This window comes from Nelumbo nucifera, chromosome 6 (genome assembly GCF_055504915.1).
Source record: "Nelumbo nucifera cultivar China Antique chromosome 6, China Antique-T2T, whole genome shotgun sequence".
NCBI lineage: Eukaryota > Viridiplantae > Streptophyta > Magnoliopsida > Proteales > Nelumbonaceae > Nelumbo > Nelumbo nucifera.
Window position 1 is genome coordinate 9,144,494 of NC_142654.1, and position 21,932 is coordinate 9,166,425.

General features: G+C 35.2%; 2 protein-coding genes across 6 annotated transcripts; one reads left to right on the forward strand and one right to left on the reverse strand.

Moving 5' to 3' along the window:
- Window positions 1-772: 772 nt before the first annotated feature.
- On the reverse strand, window positions 773-11,183 carry LOC104604611 (phosphoglucan phosphatase DSP4, amyloplastic). 5 transcript variants are annotated; one of them, XM_088890155.1, is made up of 15 exons: window positions 11,100-11,183; window positions 10,824-10,893; window positions 10,691-10,735; window positions 9,453-9,555; window positions 9,092-9,168; window positions 8,934-9,010; window positions 8,716-8,796; window positions 6,428-6,560; window positions 5,317-5,376; window positions 4,122-4,178; window positions 3,945-4,040; window positions 2,649-2,708; window positions 1,840-1,947; window positions 1,497-1,634; window positions 773-1,209 (listed from the first exon to the last, which is right to left on the reverse strand). In XM_088890155.1, exons 3-14 carry the CDS (start codon window positions 10,730-10,732, stop codon window positions 1,506-1,508), a joined length of 1,023 nt encoding a protein of 340 aa, XP_088746281.1. In that variant the 5' UTR covers window positions 10,733-10,735; window positions 10,824-10,893; window positions 11,100-11,183; the 3' UTR covers window positions 773-1,209; window positions 1,497-1,505. The 5 variants fall into 5 exon arrangements, with proteins under 5 accessions (XP_088746281.1, XP_088746279.1, XP_088746280.1 ...); XM_088890153.1 differs by having other exon boundaries at window positions 10,999-11,111; XM_088890154.1 differs by lacking the exon at window positions 773-1,209 and adding an exon at window positions 1,301-1,348 and having other exon boundaries at window positions 10,999-11,111.
- Window positions 11,184-15,555: 4,372 nt separating this feature from the next.
- Window positions 15,556-19,769, forward strand: LOC104604612 (uncharacterized). Its single transcript, XM_088889778.1, has 9 exons — window positions 15,556-16,033; window positions 16,982-17,168; window positions 17,603-17,736; window positions 17,826-17,938; window positions 18,031-18,277; window positions 18,845-18,997; window positions 19,087-19,166; window positions 19,268-19,317; window positions 19,505-19,769. Exons 1-9 carry the CDS (start codon window positions 15,611-15,613, stop codon window positions 19,633-19,635), a joined length of 1,518 nt encoding a protein of 505 aa, XP_088745904.1. The 5' UTR covers window positions 15,556-15,610; the 3' UTR covers window positions 19,636-19,769.
- Window positions 19,770-21,932: the final 2,163 nt, after the last annotated feature.

The window sequence follows — 21,932 nt, forward strand, 5'->3', positions numbered from 1 at the left end:
GGTCACTCGTTCATCAAAACACACGAATATAATAATCTATATGCATCTGTATCTGTAATAGGGAATTAGCAGGAAGCCAGGAACTTGCTTTACTATTTTTAGTGTCTAAATTCTAAACTACAATTTCTACAAGAGGGCAGGAGGGCATAATGTTGTCATCTTGCATCTCACCGCCTTGCACGTATCTATGTATCGGAATTTAGCAACATCTCTGGGTTTCAAGTCTCAACAGTGGAGGACTTGAATGTACAGCCGGCGGACTTTCAGAAATCACAAATTATAATCAATATATTAAGCGTTTGAACTTACCATCTTGGTCATCTGATTCAGTGAGATCGGGTTCATCACACATGGGGATGGTATAGTATGGGCTAAGCGTTGTACTTGATTGGATTTAAATGAATGAAGGTCAGTTCAGGCTCACCCAGACCCAGAGTGTTCCCCCAGAAGTCTTTGAGTGTTAGCGGCAACATGAGCCTCACCGAACAGATTTTGGCCGTCAAATCCTTCACTTCTTTTGATCCTGTTTCTTTCGTCCAAGTACGTTAAGGATGCTCTATATTTCCCTGCTACATCAATCTAAAATGATTTTGTAATCGGGCTGGTTTTGGGCCAAATTCAGTTTGGACATCCACTCACTCAGGTTCGTTTACCACTTGGGCCCTAGTTACTTACCCGGGTAAATACCATTATCTGGGTAAATTTAAACACTTACCCGGTAAGTGCATTTACGCATGTTCTTTTATTTTTCAAGTAAATAAGGTTATGACCATTTTAGTCATAAAAATCCATTATTAAAAGGGGCATTTTTGTCTCATTCAAGTGTTAACAATTTTCTTCCTATGTGGAAAAGTTATTTATCCATCTAGGAGATGGGTATACCCATGAAAATAAACTTTCCCTGATCCCCACATTAATCTGAAAAATGAACTCCCCTTTGATGAAATTGCAACATTGGCGATAAACAAACCAAATCTTGGTCTCCTGCAACTTATCTGCACACATAGCACCTGACCAAATCTAGTTTTCATCATCTCATCTTGCTTCCTGCTCGGTCCACAGCTGGCCCTGGGATAATAATCAGGAATTATGCAAGTAGACCCATAACCTCTCCATGTTGTAGGATGTTCCTCGTGGAAGCAGCAGAGGCTTTGGCAGTTAGGTTAGGTTGCACTCCAGATCTCATACCCACAACATTTTCTCACATCCCTACCACAAGACACTGCCGTCATGTATTGGCATTCCAACATCCCAGTGGAGGATTGCACCTCCATGTAATCTTTCCTCGGGCTTTCTCCTCTAATAAAATTTTCTTGCACCAAAATAAAAAAAGGAAACAATATACTGCCTAAGGCAGCAGCAAATAAGTTTCATACCCAAATATTAGAATGTTTTGTGTAGTCAGTGCTTCAAAATTTATAAATTTATTATTTGTGGAACAATACGGTTCTAATAATTCACTATTTCACAATTTTGCAGGCCATATTTATATTTACCTTTACCAGTTATTCTTCATTGTCCTGGTAAGCTTCTAGAAACCGTCTGATTGTAAGCCGTTCCTTTGTTGTAAGATCAGCATCATCACTAGACAACCTGTTCCTCAGCTCTGAACTAGTACTGTAGGGATCACTAACCTGTAAGAAGAAAAGGCAACATGTGATGAACTCCTACAAGGAATTGACAGTTAATTGGACCTAAGGTTAAGTAGTTCCAGATGGGTTTGGGTATATCCAGTTAGTTTCATTAGTTAACAATAAATTCTGTCATATCTTAATAAATATTCAGAGAGAACTTGTACTGGAATTGACAGAATCAGCATTTCAGAGAGGCGAATCTTACTTGGATATAATTGTTGACATAGCCATCTTTGTTGGGGGATGTTACAAGCTCATGTTTGTTGCAAGTCCATTCGCCATCTACAATGTACTTGTACTCATAGTGCCCTTCCTGTAAGAGAACAATCTTAGTGACCACCCTGCTTTACTTTTCCAGTTCTGAAACATTAGCAGGGACTTCCTCTCTGAAAGAATCAAGCTCAACCACAATTCTCTATTACTAAGTGACCCAGTGTTGAGAAGGCTTGATTGAGTTTGAGAATTAAAATTCATGATTAGATGTCTTCCATTCCAAGGGACCTGTTACAAGCAAAATGGGGTCCTGGGGACGGGGAGGGGGTGGGGTACTGCCAGCTGAAGAATCACATATTGGTTCTAACAAAGTAAACAACAATTTGGACACCAGAAGCCACTAAATGTCAAGGGTTTTTATATCTGACACTGAGTTCCATATGATGAGAGAATGTGAACATTGGCCTTTTAGTACAAGTGTAGCTCTAGATGCTTCATGTTTCCAGAACTTTCAGTTATCCCTATGTTAATTTACATTCAGCCTAAAATATCAACTGCAAGTTTGAAAATGATGATATAATCAGAATGAAACAACAATTGTAAGTTAAAATTGTGAAAAAGGATTTTAAAATATTAAAAATTAAATTTTAAAGAAAAGATTCAGGAATTAAAACAAGGAGAAAAACAAGTCCACAGTGGCAGAAGATATAAAATTCCTACAGCTACAAATGTGGTTATAGTAGTAGACTGAAATATAAATGAAGGTGCAAATATTTTACACAATATGAAATATATACTAACCGGCAATTCCCGCTCAAGCACCCACAACTTTTGCTCCTCATCAAATTTCAGTGGTATTCTCTACAAAAATTTCAAAAAAGAAATAATCAAAGCCATCAGAAAAGAATCATTGGATGAAGTTCCCAGTGATGTAACAAGGGAGTTAATGAATCCAACTAATGTAATCTCATTTCCTTTTAGATTCCTTTAGACAGAGAGAAACTCAAGTTTCAAAACCAAGAACCCCCCTTTTTGTTAGTGTTGTTTTCTCATAATACAAGACATTCTTCATCAGACAGCATTTGATTCTTAAATCCTAATCCTAAAAGATAAGGAGCTACAACTAAAGTTACAAGACCAATTTCTTTATATATTGGCCAAGAATTTAGGACCATGGCATCAACTTATTAGGGCTTGCCCCAGGGGGCTTGGTCAGGGGTCTGGAGGTGGAGCTATTGGTCCATCACTTAGCTTGAAAAGGTGCAAAATTGGGCTGAGGCGCATACCCGAGCAGAGGAGGAAAGTGCACTAAGTGCACACCTTTTCAAAGGGGCTGTGCTTGGGCCTAGGTAAGGTGCACGCCTTGAAATGCACCTTGCCTGTGTGCCTAGGTGTGCCTTTTTAATCACTGACTGATCTAGAAATTGGTTTCTTACCATGGTTTTTAATGTCCCTGAAATTTGTTAATATTTACCACAAAAATTTCCATTTTAGCTAAAATATCTATAAACAACATTTCCATAATTACATAATGTGGATGAGATTCTCACTATACTATTATCAAAATAGACCATATGTTGATCTTTATGTAAATGCCACAAAAAAGACATTTATTATAAACAAACAAAATGTTGGTGGAAATAAGACATATCTTGACCTAATTCAGATTTGCAATTTTTGTACGTTTTTCCATGGTAACGTATTATACATGGCTTCAGTGGGTACTTAATCTTGTTATGATCATCATATGTGGCTCCTTTTGCATTTTCTTAGTTTTTTTAATATTTACCATTTCTAAATTAATATTTTTCTGTGGTTCTATGTGAAATCTCATTTTCATAATGTTTTCATCAAGATGAAAAACTTTTACACTCCTCAGAAGTTCCTACGAAATTTCCACAATTTTTTTTTGAAAAAGAAATTTCCACAAAATTTTGATGCTTCACTCATTGAAAATTTCCCCAAAGTTGAATTTGCAAACCTTGACTTTAGACATTCTCACTGCAAGAAACTTAACAGCTAAAATAGACAATAAAAAACTGTTTAGAATGTTAAGAAGTGCAGAACATATTTTATGGTGTAATTTTAAGGTGTTACCTGGCCCCATCCAATATCAAGTCCAGAGATTTCCACTGAGGAGCAGTTGTTACCTTCCCATGTCAAAGTAACAAGGTTCTTTGCAAATCCTGTGAGCTACAAAATACAATGCAGATAACTCTAAATACCCTACAAAATATATTTTGCCAAAGGTAAAGAATAGGAGTGAGGACTCACTATATCAGCTGTTGCATTCCTTATGGCATCCAGTTTTGGAAAGCATGAGCGTTTACTCTACAAGCAAAGAAACAACATGCTAATTCAGAGAAATTGAGAACAAATATTTATTTAGAAAAATGAATCCCCTCCAATAATACAGTTCCCTTTCCCCAACATTCAATGGGCATTACTTTAGTTGGTAAAACTTGCATAATTTTATAAAGATAGGTAATTCCAAAAATACATTTACCTATAACATAGAAAAACCATGCTTATGGAAGTATGTGAGTTAATTCTCTCTTACGAGTGAACATGTTATATTTTCTATGAATTTCATTATACAGCTGCTCTCATCTGTTTGAAGATCTAGAATAACTCCAAGTTTAGGATCTCCTTATCAAATAACCTTCCCAAATGTCAAAAAAAGACCTTTTCTCAAAAAAAAAAAAAAAAAAAAAAAACAAATGTCAAAAATCTTCCACTCTAATTTGCAGTGTGGAATCCTTTCATATTTGCGGTTTTGATATTTCTAGAAGCAATTATTTCTTTTTGAAACCATATGATGCAAGCAATGCCATAAAAAGTTTACTTCATGGAACATGAGGGGCCTATATATCTGTCCAAATTGGGTTCACTTTCCTCTTCCCACTCAATGTAGGACGCTAGGACCATCCACCTCCTGGTTACTTTAGCTTTTAAATATAAAAGCAAATTCGTTTTGAAGGATGAGACCATTTAAATAACACGAGTAATAATGCATACATAGAAGTAATTCCAGATACCTTGCATTGTCAGTGGTGTGCATGCGCATATATGCATGACCCTTTTCTAATGATTCAAAAATGTTACTTGAGGAATGCTAGCTGGAAATCCACAAGATGCATTGCACCTTTCAAGCATTTTGACACAGTGGGATCAAAGAGAGAGATCGGGCCATGAAATTAGCAGGTCCCACATTACATTTCAATGTCTTGCAAATAAAAAAAATGGAACAAACAAGGTGCAGTGCCTGCTATTATCCCTCATCTTATTTTTTACTCATGGGATCCAGAATAGTGAGGACCAAATTTGTGTAATTTTGGTAAGGCATAAAACATGATTTATCTTTTTCTTTCAAATCTGCATCCTTAATAACAGTTTAGAGCTCTATTTCACAGGTATTCAACAATATATCCAACCAGAAAAAGAAGTGCTGAGTGAAGATTCGAGTCACCTGTAGCAAATTGTGTGCTTCACTAAGCTTAAAGCCTTGAACCCAAGACATGTATGCCAACTGCAATTAATAAAATCCTTTGTTATATTAATGTTAAAAATTTCTTTTATTAACTCATAATAATATCATAACAATTGATGCAATAGCACAGGAAAACCTTTTTGGTTTCTGTTTCTAATCTAAGATGAAACCAATTAGATATATGACCTTTAAGTAAAAAGAAACATACATATATGATATATACATACATTCTTCCTACTACCATCTCCTATAGGGAACATTTTACCAGCAAATAGAATAGTCCACTTTTCATATGTGCAATTGAGAATGCTATTAAAAATGCTGCTTGTGTTTAGTTTGATCTTTGGCCATCAAACTGGAGCTTCACTTTAAATTTTATGCTCACTCTTTTATGTTTTAATTCTGTCAATCTAATGTAGAGACAACAAAATGAAGCCACTTCGGCTTCTTTTCTTGTTTTGTCTTTCTTTCTTTGTTAATGTTAGTAGGTGTTTCATATTGGCTGGACATAGGTGTTGATGGATCTGACTTCTGAGCAATATGGTGGGAAAAGTGAAATTTGTTTTGAGTTAGGAAATTAGCAGGAGGGTTGACAAATGCAATATGTTGTCTCATGTGTGGACAGGTGGCACACTCTCATTTTGTTGGAAGTGTGTTAGAAGCATTTGTGTTGGGAGAAGATACGAACTCTCATCCATGTTAACATACACACTTCTGCCAACTCATTTTTTGGACATGTTTCTTGACTGCCTAAAACTCTACCCCATACATCATAACTGATCTTGCAACTGTTTTATAAAATTTTCCTTTTAACCTAAGTGGTATTATCCTATCACATAAAACTCCTGATGCACCCTTCCATTTTTCCATCCTACATATATAATAAAGATAATCATAAAAAACGGAGGATGTTAAATAAACAAAATAATAGAACACATGAGTGGATAATAAAGGAATAAAAAATAATGCTCAATTTTGGGGGTGAAAGGCTAAAGGATGATATAAAAGTTATTATCTTTTAGAAAACCTCTAGGCTAAATGGCAATGCTAAAATTAACTAATACTTCAGAAACAAATCTGAATTTCTTACCACAACAGCAGGAGCTCTTCCCATCCCAGCAGTACAATGTATGTAAGTCACACCTCCATTGTGTTTTATGGCCTTGTATAATTTGCTCAACACAGCTGGAAGTCTCATTCGTAGATCAAAGCCATCAAAATCCCTGCTTCATCTCAAATAATATTGATGGATCAGGGGGCAGTACAAAAAGCAAAGCAGTTGTAAAGAATGAATTAGAAACTAATGTAAATAAAAATGTGAAAAACTTGAACTTACAGTGAATTCCCCACCCTTTTTGTTTAATTCATGTTCAATGCTATTTATCACAAATAATTCTTGAGATGGAAAATCAATCAGTGAGGATTCTCATGCTTTTAGTGTTCAGTAGAAGGGAAGGAAACAAAAGGGAAGATCCAAAAGACCATAAAAATTTATGCCAGTAGGACTAATGTATCTTGATATATTCTTATTTACCAAAATAAGATTTGAGGTATGCAACTTTGTTTCATATAGAATTAGTCACAAAAAAAAAAGATTCCTATAGTATTTGAGCTTCATGAAAATAAGCCTGATACTGCTAATGCGAAGGGACTAACATGTTGAGTTTCAGAATCAGCTAGTGTTTGTACCATTTTACTATTATCTACCTTTTTAATTATTCTTTTGGTCTATATCAGGAATACGTCAAACATCAAAATATTACACAAAGGTAAACAAGAAGTCCAAAGAGAAAAGTCAAGATCACCCTCCTTTTACTTCGACGGTGATACCTTCAATGGTTCACCGTGAGAGACTTCCTAGCCTTTCTCCCCTTGAGAGCTTCCTTCTAGCAATAGTAGTAATCTTCAATGGAGATCCCTCTTCATCTTTGCTAACCTAACTGTTGAAGTTAATTGTCTCCACAACATAGATTGCCGTATGCCTCTGAACCACATTACCCTTTATAGAAATTGCCACTCCTCCAGGTTATATCTTACATATCCTTGTCAATTATTCTTTCAGACAAGATGGTGCCAAATCATCTGAAAATTGAAACCTAGGGGCATAAACATCACCTCCTATGGGCCCACACCCTTTTTATACCCACTGCAATAGCATGAGACTCACTTGTAAACTTGCCTATCATTGAGCTGTTCCCTAAGGTGAGCTCCATCATTTATCATTCATTACAAGCCCGGACACATCCACCAAATTGCCTGAGGTACTGCAAATAGAGGTTTTAGTTTCAAAATGTTTATGACTTCAGAGACAAATAAATCTAAAGATTGGGACTCTTTTGAAGTATAGATATTATGGGGATTCACAACAAGCAAAGCCCAAAACTTAGATAGCATATGGTGAAAAAATTGGGCTAAAGAGTAGATCCTATCCTTGAAAAAATCTCCATAGTTTGGAAGTGTTCGATACTTTGTCTATTTTATCTTTAGTTAACAAGTAAAGAGAAGGGTGCAGACAACAAATTTGGCACTGGGATAATATAATTCAACAATAATTTTCCATAGAATCTTGAGGTTTTCAATTGGATGCTTACAACTTCTAACACCTTTAGATTTTTCCAAGTAGCAAACTTGGCTGGTTCTGCTATCATTTTATGTAAGTGTAATTTTTGCAATTTTAGTAGAAACAAGTGGTATTGATAAGTAGTTTGATGACTAATACCTGATTTTCTTCTAAGGTCCTTACAAAAACCAAGAACTTAAAAGCAAATTGGAGGAACTAAACAGAAACTTCAGAAGACGTCTTCCTTTTGAAGGGATAGGAGATATGGACACGGAAATTTCAGATTCAGCCTACTCTCACCCAACCAAATGTCCTCTTGGAACCATATCTATCTCCCAAAACAGGCACCATATCTACTGTAAGGTAAGAAGTGAAAAAAGTGTTTAGATAATAATCCCTCCAAGGGCAGTGAATGATGATATTGAAAGACAAAATCCGCACCATAGGGCTGCATCCTCCCTTCCAAATCCAACTCACAGTCCTTGCTCAATTTACAAACAGTTTCTCAATTTCTATATGGGACCTCTTTGGTATCTCCAGACTCCTATAGAAAGTTTCTCCAGATCTGACTATCACCAAAGCATAAAGAAAATGACCAATGCTATAAAGTTTCATGCTGATATAATGTTTTTATGTGATTATGGTATAAAATGCATAAATACCTAACAAGTCACCAACTTCAAGTGTTCAGACTAATAAAAACCGAAGACTAGTCTTAGTTGTCAGCATCGGTAAAACTAAACATCCTTTAGAAATAGAATACCTCAAGATCTACAAACGATATTTATCAAAATGAATTACTATGTCTGATAACTCACTGTATTGGAGCACGTAAGTGCTCAATATCGCCACACCGGCTTGCATATACTCGAATTGAATTAATGTCAACCCCAAAATATCTAATAATAATAGTAAAGGAAATGATCAAATGTGTGCACTTGGAAACACAAACATGTTATGGCTGGATTTGACAGCATAATGTGATGTTAGATAGAAGAGGCAAATATTTTATCTTTCCAAAATACTTTTGGGATACACAAGATCTGGATCTTGTTGTAAGCAAAATATAGTTTTAACTCCAATATTCCGTAGCTTGTCAACATCTTCAGGAGTCTGCACATGAAAAGATTCAAGTTATAGATAATTTTAGAATTGACAAATATTAGCAAATTTAAAAGTAGATTTGGGGATCACCTGCAGGCATGATCCAACAATCAAATCTGGAAGGATAAAATTGTAGTTCATTCCCAATTCATGTTTATAGGTCAAAACTGTATTCACAATTTATTTAAAAGAGAGTAGTTAGTAGAATCTCAGAACCAGATATAAGTAAACCAGGAAAGACAATTCCAGAACATCGTTCAGTTTAAGTGGTCTTGGGAATAGGATACGTGCACTGTGATTGAAGAAAATCTGGGGCATTGTTGGAACACATTTAGTCTTAATGTGATGAAACATGGTACTCACCATAATTCACAGATGTCACAGATAAGGAAAGCTTCCAGTAGGTGTCGTCCTAATTACAAACCAACATATAGGATGGGGTTGAACTTACCAGCACCCATAGCTTGGGTCATGTTGTTACTATATGTCTCAGATTTCTCTTCCTGTTCTTCAGATCCACTCATCTCAGTACTGGACAATGACCCGGAAAATGCCTGAAGACAACAATGTTAGCCATCTTTTTATACTACAAGTTCAAAATAGGCTCAATTAACACATCCAGTGACAATGCAACTAACACATTGGAATTGAAGGTTCATTTAGACTGGATTACTGAGATAATCATCTATTATAGCCCTGTTGTAAGCATTTACAGGTATAACTTCACTCCCAGGACAGAACAGCTTAGGTAAAACATTGTATGATCTGTTTGTTATGAGATGCTGAGTTGCTGATCGTTCAATTTTCCCAACTTTCACCAAACAAAATTTCCCAACCAAAGAAAAAAAAGTGAAACTGATTCTTCATTATCTAGAAGTCACAACAGTGAAAATGAGTAGTAGGCTTAATGTGCATATATAATTAAGGATCTCTCATTATCCTCTAGTCTAACGTTTTTAAGTTTCATCATTTAATAAAAAATGATCAGTGTTGCATGGAATCTCCTAAATGGATGAATGTCAGTGCTGGACACATGTTGGCTCTAACACTCCACAGATTCTTGGGGGACACTTCTATTGGCATTTTTCTTTTTCTCAGTGCATTTTTGACATAAACAAATAGTTAATGTGCACATTGCCAGTATTTCCAAAAAAAATGTTATTAAGTAGCAAAGTTAATCTTCTAAAAACCTTTTATATAGGTTTGAAATGTCAAAATTCAACACATATGGAGTATTTTAATTTTTAATAGTTTACACCTGTCTATAGAAATGCCTGCAATTTTTTTCATATTGCCAAGTAGAAACCTAGACACGCATCAGATTTCGGTTCTCATGTCTATGTGCAAAACTCAACTAAATTAGAAGGGATATAGGGTTGAGCCTGTTCAAATGTGTATGAAGGCTAGATAATTCAATATGGCTAGAAAAAGCATCAACAAGAAAAGGCAGAAAAATCTTGATAAAACAACAAGCGCTATGACAAAATAAGTAATTGAAAAAAAAAGATAACTACATAGCATATATATAGAGAAATTCAACCCAGAAAAAAGATGATACAAATGATGAAAAACTCAGAACACTTGCAATACACTTACATTTAATCTATGCACCACGACACAGAGAAAGAAGACAAACTAAAACAAACCAAGTTTCTATAACCGAATTACAATGCATTGCCCAAAAGATACCTTCGTGATGATAAGTCGGGGAGGTTTAGCTGAATTCACCATGCTCTGCATTCGATCAAAGAATAATAATAATAACAACAAAACAAAACATAAACTGCGAGATTCTAATAATATTCATGCCTAACGAGTATACCAGTGGATTAACAAAGCTTAGAGGCTTCCTTTCATGGCTTCCAAGACCATTTAAAGGCACGGCAGAGAATCTGACATCAAAGAAAAGATTTTCCATTTGAGAGGAGATTCTCAGATTCAATCAAATAAAGAAGATAAAATCGAAGAATATATGAAGAGAAAATGAATCAATTCACCTCGGAAATTTCTGAAGACAATTCATTTCAATCGAATTAAGAAAAAAAATGGCAAGAACAAAAAAAATATCAAGCAACAGAGAGAGAAGAGAAACTGTTACCAGCAGAGTTTGCGCCTTGCAGTGTTGATATTTTTTCCTCTGCTCCAATTATAGGGAGTTAGAAAAAGGCATTCGTCTTTCGTTGGAATCTCGAAAATGCCACCCACTTTATTCTGTGTGCGAGTGTGTGCCTCTCTCATTGGATGCAAAGGAATTCCACGTGCGCTTTCATTCGTTTCTTGATTGAATGGGGGCCCAGCTATTTTATTCAAAATTACTTAAAAGTTGTTCTTCGAGTAAAACTTATAAGGAAGGGTTAGAAAATCTGTGTCTTTGTTCCATAGTCTCTGGGCATATAATATTTTTTAGGCAAAGAATATGCATTCAAAGTTGAGACGTGTGTGCGTGTGTGGACTTGGAGAAAGCCCATTGCTGGAGGAATGTGTGCTGGGCCTTTATGAGATTAGCCCAAGACCGGCCTCGTCAGTGTTCTTGGTTTTAACCAGCCTGATCCCAAACTAAGCCCAATTCTCTCTACCTAATCCAGGCCAATTATCCGATTTTAATAAATTTACTGATAGCTAAGAATTTTATGTAAATATTATTGTTTTATTAAAAAATAAAAGTACAGTGATTATAAATTTATTTGTATTGTTGTTTTATTGAAAATAAATCTGTAGATGTGTTTGGATGCAGTTTTAGGCCTGGTCCGGGAGGTCAGGCGGGCTGGGCCAGTGTTTATCCAAACATAGCCATTGTTTAGATGAATCATGAGTTCATAACCCAACTAGTTTGATAAGGCGAATAGTATAGAAGGGCTAAATCTGTGCAAATCATTTTTAAATGTAGAAGAGGGGTGAGCCCAAGGGCTAGCCTGACAAGTTGAATTTCAGGCCCAAACATTTACTGGGGCCCAAATTTACACCCCAACATTTGGAGATGTGGACGGTGGAGTAAACCATTGAGCATATGCAAAAAGTCACAAGCCTCTTACAGTCTACATCCATCTGAAGCGGGGCAATATAAAATAATTTTAACAACATGAAGCGCAATTTTGAATCGTGATACATTTGAGAAGAATATGAAAGGATCCAAGTAGAGAATATCTGGGATGGGTAATAGAAGCATTTTGCCGCCATTGCTGACCAGGTAGTTTAGTAGCTAAATATTGGCCATCAATGAAAGATACAAAGGAAATGTCCGAGGGTTTTTTCGTCTTTAGTCGCAAGTTAGAAATGGAATAATCTATTCCTATAATCTGTTTGGTTTAGACAGGAACTGGAATTAGAATAATTTGGAATGGGATTTTATTTTCAAAGAAGGAAGAGTGAATAACCATTACCTCAGATGGAGGAATGCCGTTCCAGTAAGATTAGAAATGGGATTTCAATTCCATTCAACCAAACAGTTGGAACCAGAATGATCCATTCCAATTTTGGTTCAAGGCCCCTATTCCCATGAACCTAATGGGCCCTGAGTTGCCTTACGAGAAGTGTATCTCATTTCTAATTTCCAAGCCTACAAGCAGACCATTAGGCATTTCTTAGCCCTAAATCCCAAAAATAATGGCTATGAATATGATTTATTCTAGTTAGTGCCTGTTTGGGAGGGTTGAATCTCAGCAGCTTCTAGCTTTCGAGGCGGGGCCTCAAATGGCATCCTTAACCTAAAAGATGAACCATACCCACTATTAGACTATGACATATAATCCAATAGTTGCAATATATTAGAATATAAGACATATCTTCAACAAGAAATTTTGAATACAAACAAACCAGAGGTCATATGGATTGAGCTGAAACAACTCCCATCATCTTTCTAATCCAGTTTGTGAAACAAATGTTTTTTTATTTCCTATGTAAATAAGATAATGACCATCATATCCATAAAAGTCCATTATAAAAAATGGCATTTTTGTTCCATTCAAGTGTTGGCAACTTTCCCCCATGTGGATGGATACATGATGCTCAGAAAATTAAACTTTCCATGATCCTCACATAAATTTGAAAAAAGAACACAGATTTCTTGGTCAATAGAAATCAAAATTCCATTGACCAACTTTCCCGCCTCTCAAAATTTCAAAAAAGAACGCCCCCGAGTATTTAACCGCAAAAAGAAGATAATTCCTTAAAATTAAGAATGAGATTTTAATCATCAACTGTCACAAATCATTACAAATCCATAACTGTTATTAAAAACCCACGATTAGCTGTTACAAACCAAATTCGACTGTTACAATTCTATACTCAACTTTTACAAAGCGTTACAAACCATTACAAATACTCCGGGATTTTATAATCTACCATCCCTCATTAGGGTACAAATCGTTACAAATCCATACCTAATCATTATCAAATGTTTACAAACCCATATTCAACCATTTCAAACTTATATGCGATTGATGCAAACCATTCTCAATCGTCACAAAACCATACTCCACCATTGCTTTTGTATTAAAAGCAACGAGGCTTGAACTAAACATGGCAGCAGGCCTATTTTAGTCCAAAACTCAATGTGGTATATCAATTTACTTTGTCTTGGACTAAACTTCTTCCTTGCTTTTAATTTTTTTTTTCAAGAAACCAAGGCTATGCTTGATATCAAAGCAGTTTTCATAGTAACACTTTGGAAAATGATAAATCATTTTGGGTTATGTGTACTTTTCGTGCTTTACACGTGACAATTTTTGATAATGATGATAAAAATAAATAATATGTTTCTAAATTTTTTACAACCTTTTTCACATTTTCATGTCTATAAAAATTATTATTATTTAATTGTCACACTTGCTTTTGTTTAATATGATGGATATATGATATTAGAGATGTGCGTAAATATTTTCTACATTTTTTTTTGTATATTTTATACTTTTATCTTTTTAATGTTTATTATTATTTAGTTACATCATCTAGGGTTGAGACATTTTATTTAAAAGGTTTTTATTGTTGATTCGCCACCAAATAGGAAATAACTCCATTTTTGGGTTGGTTTTAAATTTGTATTTTATTTTTATTATCAATAAAAAAATAATTATTATTTATCAGACTTATTTTTTCTAATATGGTTAATTTATATAGGATTCAATGAAGAATGAGAGTTAATACATTAAACATAATGTTTAAGGGAATTTGATAGGATCCAATAAATGTAAATGGACCTTAATACCCTAAATATAAGATTTAATGAGAGGGATTTGAATGAAGAAAAAGGTGATTGTTCGACTTGCATTTCTCTTATAATTAGAGAGAGACAAATTCAAAAAATCGGAGATTTTTGTTAAACAAAAGTTCCATACTATCATTCACACATGTAAAGGGTAGTATAGATTAATAGTAATATAGATATTACATGGTACCAATTAGGTGCCTTATAGGAAAAAGAAAGGAGAAAATGTTTTCTCCAAAACAGGAAGCTTCATTTTGATGTTTTCTCAAAAATCTACTTGCACATAATTAACCTGAGGTGAGAATGTTGCTTGTAACGGTTGGAAAACTCTTGAAAAACGCTCAACCAAACCGAAGATATGAGAAAATGCCTACATGGCGCTGATCGAATGGAAACACATTAGAGAAATGACATCGGCATGAAACATCATCTAACTTGATTTGACTTGGAATTAACATATATACAAGCAAACCGAAAATATAGGTCTCCATGATAAGGAAAGTCATGAAGCTAAGAAATAGGGATGATCATTTATGACCTGGCACAGCCTGCTCGGCCTTCAAAATTTCCAAACATGGGCAAGCATAAATTCATTCTGTTCAGGTTGGTCAAACCTGCATCATGCCTGCACTTAACATGACCTAGGGACAGCCTAGAAATTATATAGGTATAAAATCTTACAAATATGATATATAACATTTACAAATATATATGGCAATATTCGACCCAAATAAGAGAGAGGTTCATGGGTTAGAGGTTCAAGTAGAATACAGGGACGGATCTACATTACAAGAAAAAAGGTCAAAGCCGATGATCGTTAATATATACACTGTACATAAAAATTTCATATAAAAATGAGTGCTAAAAATGTAGAAAATTAGATTTTTCTTTTTTAAATTTCAGCCATATTAGATTGGATTGGATTCTCAAATTATCGGGAGGAATTGTATTGGATGTGGACTTTTCATATTACATTCCGATTGGATTGGATGGGATTAGACCAATTGACAGCCTCATATGCGTGTGTTTCGCCATGGATCATTCCTAAGCATTCCCATCCAGTGCTTGCTTCTATCCGTCTAGTCAACCCACATCAGTGTTTGATTGCTTGCAGCATTAGAAGTCTAAACCAGCCCAAGTTTCGTATTTTACACTATTATTCCAAACCTAACCCTTTTTAATGATACAAAAGTTGAAATGTAAAGGGTATTTTAGTTTTCAAAAAATAAACTAATAATTGTCAAATTCCCATTCCCAACTCACCACGTGAATTTCGGTAAGAAACCTTCTACCATGCTATTAGCTGGTCTCTCTCTCTCTATATATCTTACTTACTATACGCTCTTCCCTTATATATAATATATATAAGCTTTGAAACCCAGTTCCAACGTCCAACCTCTGAAGCCATGGCCATTCATGACAGAGCTCGGCAATCAATAATCCAGTTGCTTTCTTCACTACTGTTTCTACTCCTTTTAACATGCGTTTCTGCGACACCAATAATTCGAACCCCACGAATGGGCGTCCTGCGAATGCGAAGCATGAAGGATAGGAAGGTGGACGTCATGGCGGAATCAACCTCTCAATGGGCGGACTACAAGGTTTATTACCACAACCAGACTCTCGACCACTTCAACTATAGGCCGGAGAGCTACACAACCTTTCGACAGAGATATGTGATGAACGCCAAGTACTGGGGTGGTGCAAATACCAGCGCTCCCATCTTCGTCTACCTTGGAGATGAGGCAGCTTTAGATTTTCAAATTGGTTCTGCGGGATTCCTGTCCGACAATGCCCCTAAGTTTAAAGCCCTTTTGGTATATATAGAGGTAATAAAGAGATGGAGAGAAAAATCATTAATCTTCTCATTAGTCTTTCTTGATGAATCTTGTGTTTTTTGGTGGGATTTGAATTGGATTTTAATTTAGTTTAAGTTAGATTTGAAAATATGAACCATTGTTATTATTAATATTATTATTTTGATATCTTCAAGGGTTACATAATGGGGGTAGCTAGCCAATCCCCCAACCTAGATGCAGATGTGATTCAATCCCAAATTTCTGTTATGACTAACAGAAGACCTTACCAACAAGCTGGTTTTACAATAACTTTGGCTTTAGTCAGGACAAAGCCTGTTCGAACAGCCTTGTATTGAGAATATCTCCACACTTATATGCTTTAATTAATGGGAAGATATTCCTATTGCAAGGTTTTAAAAGGCAATTGGAATGGTGTGGGAATGGCCTTTGCCTTGACGGAACCATTATTTCTTTGTTCATGCGTAAATTGATAGATAAAAGAAGCTATTTTTTAGTATTAGAATTCTTTATAGTTTTGTAATTGTTTTTTTATTTATATAATATATGTTTTGTAAATTTATACTAATTTAATACAGATTTATATTGAATTCGAATCCATATTTTAGATATCCAGCGGTTATTGGATCAGATTGGGATCTCTAAATTCTTATTGGGTTGGATACGGTATACTCGTACCCAAATTCCATCCAATCTATTTGCAGTCTTGCAGCCTATTTTGGGGTTGGCAAGTCATATTTATTAATATTATTTCCTTTTTATGAATATTATAATTCAATTCTTAATTGGGGCCTCTCTTAATTTTCTTTGTTTTTCTTTTCTCCCCGTTTCTTAATTCTTATATACCCATTTATCAAAATTGTGATGCCCTCAAATCATTCCTCTTAATTACATCTCATTTATCAAAATAGCCATGATTTGATGAATGTCTTGAGGGATTAATTGGTATTATTTTTACAGCATCGCTATTATGGAAAATCAATTCCCTTTAGTTCAAGGGAAGAAGCCTTCAGCAATGCCAGCACTCTTGGATACTTTAGCTCATCACAAGCTATAGCAGACTATGCCGAGATTATTCTACATATCAAGAAAAACTTGTCTGCAGAGAAAAGTCCTGTGATTGTTGTTGGGGGATCATATGGTGGAAGTAAGTAATTATAAATTCATCTTTACATCAGTGTTTCATCACCACTAAACATTTTGGGTTGATTAATATAAATTTGTGAAAAATATGTTAGGATTAAAATATTGATATACCTGATATTCAAATATGGGTATTGGCGAGATGGTTGATATTTAATTTTTTTTACTTTTTTTCTTTTTCTTTTTATTTTATAATGATAAGGAGTTGGGGAAGAGGGCCGGGATGGTATTATCTCATATTGTATTGATATTTTAATCCTTGAAAATATGTATTAACCTTATCATATTATACATGAGTGTCATTTCAACTAGAAAAATACATGTGTGAGAAACATCAAATTTGATATTTTAAATAGAAACGGAATGCCAATATACACACATATATCAATTGCTTGATTATTCTTTATTTGAATATTTATTTATTTATCTTTTTCTCAGTGCTGGCTGCATGGTTCCGTCTAAAATATCCACATATTGCTCTTGGGGCATTAGCATCATCGGCACCAATTCTTTATTTTGATGATATCACACCTCAAGATGGATATTACTCTGTTGTCAGCAAGGATTTTAGAGTATGTAATCAAGTTCAGTCTGTTTAATCTTCACTGATGAAACCATAGAAGAGATCTGAATTGGGTTTCATCTTCTTTGGGTGGTGCAGGAAAAGAGTGAGAATTGCTATAATACCTTAAAGCAGTCCTGGTCTGAGATTGATAGAGTTGCCTCTCAACCAAATGGCCTTTCAATACTTTCAAAACAATTCATGACTTGCTCGTAATTAATTAAACTCAACCTTCATCTCTTTTCCTCTTAATCCTTAGCTTTAGACATTAATTGAAGTTGTGTGTTGTTTGCTTGTCTGTTAGCCCAATAACCTCAGCTTCCCAGCTCAAGGATTATTTGGACTCTAATTACTGTGAAGCTGCCCAATATGCTTCTCCTTCAGGAGATGGAGTTTCAAGGATTTGCAATGCCATTGATGGAACCTCCAACCATACCGATATTCTTGGTAAAATTTTTAAAGGACTAGTTAGTTTCAATGGAAACTGGACATGCTATGATGTAAATGCATTCAACAATCCAAGTGAAACAGATGAGGGGTGGAGTTGGCAGGTATCTTCTCTTTCAATTCTCATCACCATATTCATCACTATCTCTTTAAGACATCAAGAGGTCTCCGAATTTTTTTATGAGAACCAAACAATTAAGGGGTGTGTTCTCTTATGTGAATTATTTTTGTTGTTGTGAGTTGTGAAAACAAAGTAAAAGTCGAAACATGTTCTTGGTTGTATATGTGTTTTCATTTGGTGATTCGATATCATGTTTCATGAATCATACAACCACTAGTTTGAAGGCTTTCAAATACACACATGAATTGTCTTTTGAAACAAAGCCAACTTATTTCTACTATTCGAAACAAAATAAAAATATAATTTAAGAATCATCGTCATCATTCTAGCCTTGTCCCAACTATATGGAATTGGCTACATGAATCCTATTTCGCCATTCCATTCTAAAGGGTTTGAGCCCTTTTGTATATCCTTTCTCTCCCCCTTGTTTTTTTTTATTTTTAATAAATAATCTTCATTTTATTACCAAAAAATAGAATTTCTTGTAATTTTTTGCTAGCATGGTTGTTGTAAAACAAATGAATGCTAATCAGTATATTGTTTATTTTAGACATGTAGTGAGATGGTAATGCCCATAGCCCATGGTAATGACACCATGTTCCAAGCGGAATCTTTTGACCTAGATGCATTCGTCCAAGACTGCAAGAATGCTTATGGCGTCAGCCCTAGGCCTCATTGGATCACGGCTGAGTTTGGTGGTGATGTAAGCTCTCTCTCTCTCTCTCTCTCTCTCTGTGAATGCCTGTGTTATTTCTCAAATGGACTCATGCCTCGTTGTAATGTAAACTTCAGGATATTAAACTGATCCTTGAGAGATTTGGAAGCAACATCATATTCTCAAACGGACTCAAGGATCCTTACAGTAGTGGAGGGTAAAGAATAGAACTTATATATTATATACCTTCTTCATCCATAGCTGAGATTTGCACAAGCAAGACATTTAATGGGGTTTTATCTCTTTTAATTTCTACAGTGTGTTGAAAAGCATTTCAAAGAGCCTTCCGGCCATATATACAACTGAAGGTATGCCTTTGGCACCTCCTTTAATTATCAGAAAGATGATTATTTATTTATAAAGGAACGACCAGTACTTAATAAGTTTTGTGGGTTTTGATGAAGAGTATGGAATTAACACATTAATTCAATGTCCTTTTGCTATAAGTTTTAGTTAGCAATATTGCTACCATTAACAAAAGCTTACTGCTTGCAGGATCCCATTGCTTAGATATACTTCCCTCATTACCAAATGATCCGAAGTGGTTAATCAAGCAACGACGTAGAGAGGTCGAAATCATCTCCAATTGGTTCAGGCAGTACTACACGGATCTTGCAAATCATTGATGTAACTATTAGACGTTAGATTTACTTTAACTTAATTACTATTGTTATTAGAATACAAAAATAAGGAATTGAAATTGTTACCTAACTTTTAATGGTATAAAAGTTATACTTCAATGTTTCTATTTAATTGGACACAATCTCTCTCTCTCATGCATCAAAGATCAAAGTGATACCGAAACCAGAGCTTATTCTCTTCTTTTCTATGGTGGGTGAATGACTTATTCTCTCAGCTTTTCTATGGTGAGTGATAGACTGTTCACTTTTCTGGCGTGAAAAAGCTAACGACCAGATGTGCTAATTCCTTAATCTACTTTCTGCCTTGGACCATATAAGTAGAACCCACCATCCACAAACCGGCCACCTTTATAAAGTGCTTTTCTCCAGTCAATAATGTCAATTGTGTGGTTGGATCCAAAAGTGATGAAATTCCCATTCCCTGGTTTCATTTTAAGGTGGACCAATGGAACAATGGAATGAGACCATATAGGGACTTTGGATCTCTTGTCCATAAGAATCCTGTTCATGTCTATCCACGACACACTACCCCTGTGTATTGCGAACATCTGTGTATTGAGAACACCTTCCCATGCATAATATTATATAAGAGGATGAGATATCCTCTATGATAGACATGGGCAAAGTTCTTGTGAACAGAAGATTCGGACTCCCATCTAGGGCCAAGGTCTTACCTAAGACAGCCTCACCTTTATTTAGTTGAACCCCTTATTATGTGAGAGTCTTCGGCCACGTAAAAGTACTTCCCATTGATGAGTATTCTAGAATCTAGTTAATGTAGTTAGACCTCAATCTCTTTGTTAATTTTACTTAACAAATCCCTACCCAACCATCTGACTCTGGCAAGATAGAATTTAGTTGGCCCTCAGTATTGTGTATAACTCGGGTAGGAATATTTTTTTTTTTTATTTTTAATGCGTTTTCAATTTAAAAATTTTGGATGAAAGATCGGCCATATTTATATAATGTGTATATTTGGGTTATATTAAATATATGGCATCTCATAAATGTAAAAATATTTTAATCCAAAGTTAAACAATCTCATCTTTTTAATTTAAAAATCTGTATTGCATATTTCTAAAAATTTGATTTTTTTTCTAAATTTCAGATTTAACACGTAAATTATTATTCATGAATAAGATGACTGGTATTTCACCAGTAGGAATGCAAGTTGGGCCGGGTTAGCTAGGGATGAGGTCAAACCTAACTCGGCTCAAGTTGTTAAACCCATAATCTTAACCCTAACCCAACCCGATGACATCATGTTGGGTTTGGATTTAGATAGTGCTTGAGATGTCCCAGTTTTTTTTCACTTACTTTCAATTTTAAATGTAACACAAACAACCAACCAAATGTCTAAGGTGTCGTTTGACAAATCTTTTAGAAAGATCTTTGAGCAGCCCGGCTAGATGGCCAAAAGACATTGAATTTTTGGGGTCTTGTCTTTAAAGATAAAAAACCGTTTGGTAAATGGATCGGTCTACCGTGATTTTAAAAACACATTTAAAGGCCATATACCACATAGAAAAACCAGAAAGCTTCAATTGAAACTTCTGGAAATTCAACATTTTTCAGTCTTTTCAGGTCTTTCCATGCATGCATCTTCTCATCTTTCTGGCTTTTGGTTACTAAATAGAAAAAGACTGATTTTTTGTTTTCCAAGCTTGTGGAAGCCCAAAAGGCCACACGAAAAGACTTGTCAAACACTGCAAATAAATAAAAGGCCTAGCAGAACTCAACATTGTTGGAACTTGGAAGAACCCAGCTAAGGAATCTTGCCACCACCCAACCTTTGCTTACTTCCCAGGGCTTTGAGAAGTCTTTCTACACTCAGATGCTCAAAACTTTACAGCAAAAATATGTGATGGGCTTTAAATTAATAATATCATGGTGCAGATCCATGTATACACCCGAGGTGAGGGGAAAGATTGTTTATAAGTCCACTCTGTTTCTAACAGCACCCTACAATGGTGAGTTGAGAAGCATTTAGAAATGCTAGGATCCTTGGTTACCTCAGCTCAGCTCTAGCTCTAGCACAGATTATGCAGAGATGATATAGATCTAAACAAAACTTATCAGAAAGAGACTAGCTATGTGATTGCATAGGAGAATATTACACTAGGAAGCAAGAAACTATGGATCTTTCATCCAAAATTGTTTGGTCTGAAAGTGATAGACTGGCTTCTCAAGCCAGTAGTCTCCTTCATTCCTTAAGCTCATAATTTTGATGAGATGGAAGCCATCTTCATATTTAACTTACTAACCAGTTGGTAATGTTAATG